This window comes from Arachis ipaensis, chromosome B9, assembly GCF_059453495.1.
Source record: "Arachis ipaensis isolate K30076 ecotype BB chromosome B9, ASM5945349v1, whole genome shotgun sequence".
In the NCBI taxonomy this organism is placed as follows: domain Eukaryota; kingdom Viridiplantae; phylum Streptophyta; class Magnoliopsida; order Fabales; family Fabaceae; genus Arachis; species Arachis ipaensis.
This window is the reverse complement of record NC_142444.1, coordinates 148,316,121-148,324,421: the sequence shown is the minus strand read 5'-3', so window position 1 is coordinate 148,324,421 and position 8,301 is coordinate 148,316,121. Positions and strand designations below refer to the sequence as shown.

General features: G+C 38.0%; 1 protein-coding gene across 1 annotated transcript; it reads right to left on the bottom strand.

Annotated features, from left to right (window-relative positions):
- Positions 1–4,990: 4,990 nt before the first annotated feature.
- LOC148546741 (uncharacterized) lies at positions 4,991–7,844 on the bottom strand. The gene is made up of 2 exons (XM_088498226.1): positions 7,778–7,844; positions 4,991–6,870 (listed from the first exon to the last, which is right to left on the bottom strand). Exons 1-2 carry the CDS (start codon positions 7,842–7,844, stop codon positions 4,991–4,993), a joined length of 1,947 nt encoding a protein of 648 aa, XP_088354352.1.
- Between the last annotated feature and the right edge of the window lie 457 nt (positions 7,845–8,301).

Sequence of the window (8,301 nt, the reverse complement as noted above, 5' to 3'; positions counted from 1 at the left end):
TTTAGACTTTCGTTGTAACAGTAGCGCGCTGTCTTCTGGTCTGCTTTTATCGTAGCTATCCCTTCTGTGGTTGAGAACTTCATGCACAGATGTGGAGTCAAGACTACTGCGCCGAGCTGATTTAACGTTGTCCGACCTATCAGGGCATTGTAGGATGAACTCACGTTGACCATGATGTAGTCTATGTTGAGTGTTTTTGACCAGTTTTTTTTCCAAAGGTTGTATGCAGTGAGATGTATCCAAGTGGCTGGATTGGAGTGTCTCCTAGCCCGAATAAGCTGTTCGGGTATGCTCTGAGTACATTTTCCTCTAGGCCGAGTTTGTCGAAGGCGATTTTGAAGAAGATGTCAGCCGAGCTTCCCTGGTCTACCAGTGTACAGTAGAGATTAGCGTTGGCCAATATGATAGTGCTGACCATGGGATCGTTGATGAACGGACTTTTGTGTGGCTTAGAATTCACAATTGAAATCTCGTTGTAAAGTATAGCTTCTAAACCAACAATAATCCTTTCATACAAAAATTTGTTTGTCACAAGTAACAAACCCCTAAATTCTATAAACCGAAGTATTTAAACCTCGGGTCGTTCTCCCTAGGAATTACAATGAAGTGTCTTGTTATTGGTTATGGATTGTATTTTGGGGTTTTGGGATAAGAGGCATGAAAAGTAAATGGCAATGAAAATAAACTAACAACTAAAAAGCACTTGGCAAGGTTGTGAGAATTAGAAGTCCTATCCTAGTTATCCTCCTTGATTGTGACCACAATTGTCCATTGCTACCACTTAGTTAACCTCTAATAATGGAGGAAAGTCAAGTGGATGAATCAACTTGATTCCACAAGTCCTAGCCAACTCCCAAGGGAAATACTAGCTTTAGTGGTATCTAAATCAATTAGCAACTTATAATTATCAATCAACAAAGACATTAGATAACTCAAGCGTCACTAATTACTCTACCATAGCCAAGAGGAACAAAATCTATACTAAAATCCAACCAAGCATTTCATCAAACACTTGGAAGGCATAAAAGAAAAGAAAAGTAAATTGATAACAAAAATAGAATCTAACAACAATTACGGCAATGAATTAACAACAACAATCAAAAGGAACACAATTATTATGAATTACCTCTAATTGAATTGAAAGAAAATAGAAGGAGCAAAAGTAGATCTACAACAAAATGCAAGAACAACATAAAGGAAATTACAACAAAAGGGTGGAAGAAGAATGAATGTAACAACAAGGAATTGAGAAGATAGAAGTAGAAGAAGGCAAAGATTAAAACCTAGATCTAAGAACTAAACCTAATCCTAATCCTAATTCTAGAGAGGAGAGAGAGCTTCTCTCTCTAGAAACTAACTCTCACTACTAAACTAAGCTAAAACTAAACTAATGGTAACTAACTTCTAAAGTATGAAAAGTATGAAAAGTCTCCTCATTCCCCCTTCAATCCTTGGCTTAAATAGCATCAGAAATGAGTTGGATTGGGCCCACAAGGCTTTAGAATTCGCTGGCCACGTTTTGTTTTAAGTGAACCAGGTGGCAGCAACGGCGCGTGCGCGTACTATGCGCGTACGCGTCACCATGCGCGGTTCAACCATAGCAAATCTTATATCGTTTCGAAGCCCCGGATGTTAGCTTTCCAACCCAACTGGAACCGCATCATTTGGACCTTTGTAGCTCAAGTTATGGCCGATTAAGTGCAAAGAGGTCGGCTTGACAGCTTTCCGGTTCTTCCATTTCTTCATGAGTTCTCCAACTTTTCATGCTTTCTTTCTTCATTCCCTTGATCCAATCTTTGCCTCCTAAACCTTAAATCACTTAACAAACATATCAAGGCATCTAATAGAATCAAGGTGAATTAAATTTAGCTATTTTGAGTCCTAAAAAGCATGTTTTCACATTCAAGCACAATTAAAGGAGAATATACAAAACCATGCTATTTCTTGAATAAATATGGGTAAAAGGTGATAAAATCCCCAAAAATCAATACAAGATAAACCCTACAAATGGGGTTTGTCAACCTCCCCACACTTAAACCAAGCATGTCCTCATGCTTAAACCAAGAATGAAGTAAGGGTATGGCATTTATTCAATGGAAACTAACTAAATGCAATCTACCTATATGCACTATCTAAATGAATGCAAGTGCTTGGTCAAAATAAATCAATTCCCAAGAAACATATATGCACAAGGGCTAAGGACTAGCAAGTCTAATCCACAATTGAATTGAGTTATTAAATATTTTTACAAACTTGCATGAAGAATGATGATCATAGGTGAAAACATGTAATTGAGCATCAAACCCTCACCGGATGTGTTTGCACTCTATTCGCTCAAGTGTTTAGGGTTGATTCACTCAATTCTCCTCTATTTCATGCTTTCCAAGATTTGTTTTTCTTCTAACAATCAACATTTATTTCATGCATGCATACAAGTATCATGAGGTCTTTTCATTGGTTGTAATGGGGCTAGGGTCAAGGTAGGATGCATATTTGGTCAAGTGAGCTTGAAATTTGAATCTTTGATAAGCTTAAACTTCCCACCTAACCTATGACATCCTATACAATTAAGTTCTAATCTAGCTACCCATTCTTCACTTTTTCACATACTCATGCATTTTCTTTTTCATTTCACAACACTTATGCATTGATTTTATTGGACCTTGCCTTGGGGCATTTTGTCCCCTTTTTATTATTTTTTTCTTCTTTTTTTTTCTATTTTTTTTTCTTTTCCATATTATTTTTCTTTTCTTTTTCTTTTGTTTTTCTCATTTTTTTCTTTCTATATACAAGAGCATCAATGCATAAGGTTTTACATTTGATCAATACATGAGTATGTACCCAATTCCCAATATTTTCAATAATAATACAAAACTACCCTTTTATTCACCCAATGTCCCAAGGTTCCCACACTTGAATGATACTCACACACACTAGCCTAAGCTAATCAAAGATCCAAATAAGGACTTTTATTGTTTTCCGCTTTAAGGCTTGTAATGTGCCAAATTAAGAACAAGTGGGTTAATCGTAGGCTCAAATTTGGATAACAATGGAAGATAAAAGGTAGGCTATTTGGGTAAGTGAGCTAAATGAAATGATGGCCTCAATCACATAAATGCATGAATACACAAAATAATGGACATAAAGAATCAAACAAATCAAAGATTACAATCATAGAAAGAGAATCATGCACACAAGAAGGAAAAATAAGTGGTTATAAGATGTAACCACGCTATTAGGCTCAAGTCTCACAAGCTCGTGTTCTTAGCTCAAAACATGATCCATAATATATATAATTCAAGCAAGTTCTATGAAAAGTTTTCACTCAAATCAATTGACATGCCCTATAGATAGAAATCTTGAAAAATTCTCATTATCTTGACTAAGCTTATTGTGTATACATATGCAAAAATAAGAAAATGCAAGTAAAAATCCTAAAATCCTAAAATGAAATGCAAAAGTGTTGGGATTAGAAATTTGTCACCCAAAATCGCCGACCGGTCGGACGACCTCCCCACACTTAAAAGTTTGCACCGTCCTCGGTGCACTCAAAGATGAGCAAGGGGGTACGGCGACTCTCCGGATTGCTATGTGTTCTTTCTTCCGCTTCCATGGTTGCTTGTGGTGCATTCGTTATGAAAAACAAAAATATAACACCATAAGATGAGAAGATATGAAAGCAAGGAAGCATACATTGTTGGAATGAGGTAAATCACTAGAATGAGGTGAGTGAATTAGTGTGACATTAAGAAATATTAGGTGTGTGAATTCTAAATTGCGCGGTTTAGAATACACATTAGCATAAAAGCTATGTCACAAAAGAAGCATGCACTTCACTTATCCTAGTGTGCTTGAGATGCTTTAAGTAAGCTTGTAAGGTAAGACAAGCATTAGAGAAGCATGAAAGCATTCAAGTCAAACATATGGATGGATATAATCATGAAATACAATGCATTAAGGTAAATGCTCAACATTATCCATCAAGAGATTGCCTAATCAAGGGAAAAGGATCCAAATCACATGGTGGCTAGCTACAACATGCAATTCAAAAGAGTTATAAGCTCGAAGACAATTCTCATCACTTGGTATTGTTCAAAAGGTAAGCATGAAGAACTCAAAACCAAGTAACAAAATATAACCTCAATCATAGGATCCAACAAAGTTTATCTAAAAACATTCATGCTAAAATAGCATTTAGGCAATAAGGGATATAGCAATATATAGTAAACAAAGTCAATACTCCAACACTTATGATGAAAAGAGAGAAAATAAAATGAAAACTAAACTAAAACTAACTAATCAACTAACTAACTAACTAATGAACTAACTAACTAACTAACAACCAACTAAAATAAATGGTTATCGATGGTGTTTGGAAGTGTTGGATGAGGGATAGTAGGAGGGAAGAAGAAAGGAGAAGGGAAGAAGTAGAAAGAGGAGAAGAAAAGAAGTGGATGGGAGAAAGGGTATCCACGCGAACGCGCACATGGCGCGCGCGCGTCGTTGGCTTATTTCGAGAGTGGCGCGTACGCGTCATGTGCGCGTACGCGCGAGTTGGTTTGTGCAAAAGGCACAACGTTGGCGCGGCGCAGGCACAACTCTCTAGAAAATGTATGGAGGTTGGAACTTCTCAATCCACGCGTACGCACGCATGGCGCGCGCGCGTGGATGGTCGAAAATGCTGTAAGTGCGCGTACACGCCATGTACGCGTACGCGTGGATGGTGCTCTGTTTTTCAAAAAAAAATTTTTCTATGTTTTTGCACCAATCCAAGCATTCCAAACCTCCAAGCATCTACCAAAACACCCTAAAACCTTATTTAACATACTAAACTACCAATTAAACTCAACTATCTAAACAAAACATGAAATTAAACTAATTCTATCAATATGTACAAAAGAGAAAATGAAAGGATTTTACCATGGTGGGTTGTCTCCCACCTAGCACTTTTGTTTATTGTCCTTAAGTTGGACTTAAGGGGAGCTCCTCATCAAGGTGGCTTGTGCTTGTATTCATCTTGGAACTCCCACCAATGCTTGGTTCTCCATTGTGCCCCAAGTAGATTCTTCATGGATTGAGCCAAGTCTTGATGGAGTTCTTCACAAGCTTGGGGCTCCCAAAGTTGATCCTCTTCTTGTAATCCGGGATCCCACACTTTGTTTTCACACCCGTCTTGAGGTTGATCATCATTATTAGTCCAACCGGGTGGTGAGTGAGGTGAATTCTCTATATAGTAGCCAACAATCCTCCTAGACCCATCTAATTGAGCACTACTCCAACCTTTATATCTCATGTTTGATGCATCCACCATAATGAGCCTTGATTTGCAACGCCAACCACGAAACATCTTTCGCTTACGCTTCATCCCACAAAGGATCCTAAGTTGACCATCCGTTTCAAGCAAGCCATACTCAAGTGGGACAATAAAGCTAATAGAGATGAATTTTACCCACTCAAGTGAAGGAGTAGATGGCCACCTAGGCAAAGATGCTTCCAAAGATCTTGACAAAGCATAACCAACCCCCGTTCTTCTATTTCTAGGGACTTCCACCTCTTCACAAGATTTCTCTAATTCAATCCTTTGTTCATTAATAATCAAACTATCTAAGCCTTTTCCCTTAATCAAACTATAATTGGGAGAGTGAAAGGAGTTTACCTCCACAACCTTTTCAAATGCACCGGGAGAAGGTTCTTCAAGTTCAAAGGATTCTCCACCACTAGGACTTGATGCTTGCTCTTCATTGCCATGGGAACTCAATTCTTGCTCTATCCCATCCAAGCCTTCATATGGAATATGCCTTGGAAGGTGTGCACTTTCCTCCCTAGCATCAATTTCAATCATCTTGGAGGGATTTTCTTCAACTCTATGTTCCCATGGAAGCTCCACATCTCCTAAGTCTTCTACCACTTCTTCCTTGTCTTCAACAATTAAAGCTTCCTCCAATTGTTCCAATACAAAGCAACTTCCTTCATTTCCCACCGGAGTTTCCAATCTCTCCTTCATGCTATGTTCTTCATTTGATTCTCCACATGTAGCCATGGGAGTTCCTTGAGTGTTCAAGCATTGGGAGGCTAATTGATTTGTTACCGCATCCAAGGCGGCCATGAAATTTTGCACATCCCTTTTCATCTCTTCTTGCCCTTGAACAAGAACACCAAGGGTTTCATCCCTTAGAGATTGGGGTGGGTGGAAGGTTTCATTAAATTGGGGGGAGGGTTCATAGTAGGAAGGTGGTTCTTCTTGGTAGAGTTGTGGTGGTTCTATATTTTCCACTCTTTCCACTTGTTGCACAACACACTCCATGGTTACTTGAAATTGATCCAATGCTTCCTTGAGACGATCCCTTGACTCTTGTTCCTCTTGGATAATATGATTAGGATCATGTGGCTCTTGGATCAATGGATATGAGTATTCTTCCATGGGAGATTGTGGTGGAAAGTAGTATTCATCTTGTGGTTGGAAATTTTCATATATTGGAGGTGGTTCATTTTGGTAATAATGTGGAGGAGGTGGCTCTTGAAAATATTGATGTTGGAATGGTGGTGGCTCTATATGTGGTTCATATTTCTCATATGGTTGTTGGTAGGATGGATATGGATTAGGGTCATATGAAGATGGTTGGTAAGAAGGGGCTTGTGAGTATGGTTGGGATTTATGTTGAGGGTATGGATCATAGGCATATGGTGGTGGTTCTTGAAAATCACAAGGTGAGTCACCATAGCCATTGGATTGGTATGCATCATAGAATGGCTCTTCTTCATAGTGCATTGGCGGAGGTTGTTGCCATGAGGATTGATCATATGCATATGGCTCCTCCCACCTTTGTTCATCCCATTCTTGATACACATCTTCATTATAGTCCTCATTTTCTACAACATGTTGATAACCAAACTCATAGCCAAGGTGAGAATTCATGATAGCAAGAAGAAAATGAGAACAAAATCAAATAAGAAGCAAGAAAATTAAATCCTAAAACTAGCAAGAGCTAACAAAAGCAAACATATTCACACTATTCACATATATACAATAACCAATAACATAACACCATTGCAATTCCCCGGCAACGGCGCCATTTTGATGAACGGACTTTTGTGTGGCTTAGAATTCACAATTGAAATCTCGTTGTAAAGTATAGCTTCTAAACCAACAATAATCCTTTCATACAAAAATTTGTTTGTCACAAGTAACAAACCCCTAAATTCTATAAACCGAAGTATTTAAACCTCGGGTCGTTCTCCCTAGGAATTACAATGAAGTGTCTTGTTATTGGTTATGGATTGTATTTTGGGGTTTTGGGATAAGAGGCATGAAAAGTAAATGGCAATGAAAATAAACTAACAACTAAAAAGCACTTGGCAAGGTTGTGAGAATTAGAAGTCCTATCCTAGTTATCCTCCTTGATTGTGACCACAATTGTCCATTGCTACCACTTAGTTAACCTCTAATAATGGAGGAAAGTCAAGTGGATGAATCAACTTGATTCCACAAGTCCTAGCCAACTCCCAAGGGAAAGACTAGCTTTAGTGGTATCTAAATCAATTAGCAACTTCTAATTATCAATCAACAAAGACATTAGATAACTCAAGCGTCACTAATTACTCTACCATAGCCAAGAGGAACAAAATCTATACTAAAATCCAACCAAGCATTTCATCAAACACTTGGAAGACATAAAAGAAAAGGAAAAGTAAATTGATAACAAAAATAGAATCTAACAACAATTACGACAATGAATTAACAACAACAATCAAAAGGAACACAATTATTATGAATTACCTCTAATTGAATTGAAAGAAAATAGAAGGAGCAAAAGTAGATCTACAACAAAATGCAAGAACAACATAAAGGAAATTACAACAAAAGGGTGGAAGAAGAATGAATGTAACAACAAGGAATTGAGAAGATAGAAGTAGAAGAAGGCAAAGATTAAAACCTAGATCTAAGAACTAAACCTAATCCTAATCCTAATTATAGAGAGGAGAGAGAGCTTCTCTCTCTAGAAACTAACTCTCACTACTAAACTAAGCTAAAACTAAACTAATGGTAACTAACTTCTAAATTATGAAAAGTATGAAAAGTATGAAAAGTCTCCTCATTCCCCCTTCAATCCTTGGCTTAAATAGCATCAGAAATGAGTTGGATTGGGCCCACAAGGCTTTAGAATTCGCTGGCCACGTTTTGTTTTAAGTGAACCAGGTGGCAGCAACGGTGTGTGCGCGTACTATGCGCGTACGCGTCACCATGCGCAGTTCAACCATAGCAAATATTATATCGTTTCGAAGCCCCGGATGTTAGCTTTC

What these genes read in the sequence shown, in the direction of transcription:
- LOC148546741 (XM_088498226.1), bottom strand. Translation starts at nt 7,844, where the DNA reads ATGTTGTTCTTGCATTTTGTTGTAGATCTACTTTTGCTCCTTCTATTT. An exon ending in TTCTTTCAATTCAATTAGAG is followed by an intron (nt 6,871 to 7,777) that starts GTAATTCATAAT and finishes AACATGTTGTAG; the next exon opens with AAAATGAGGACTATAATGAA.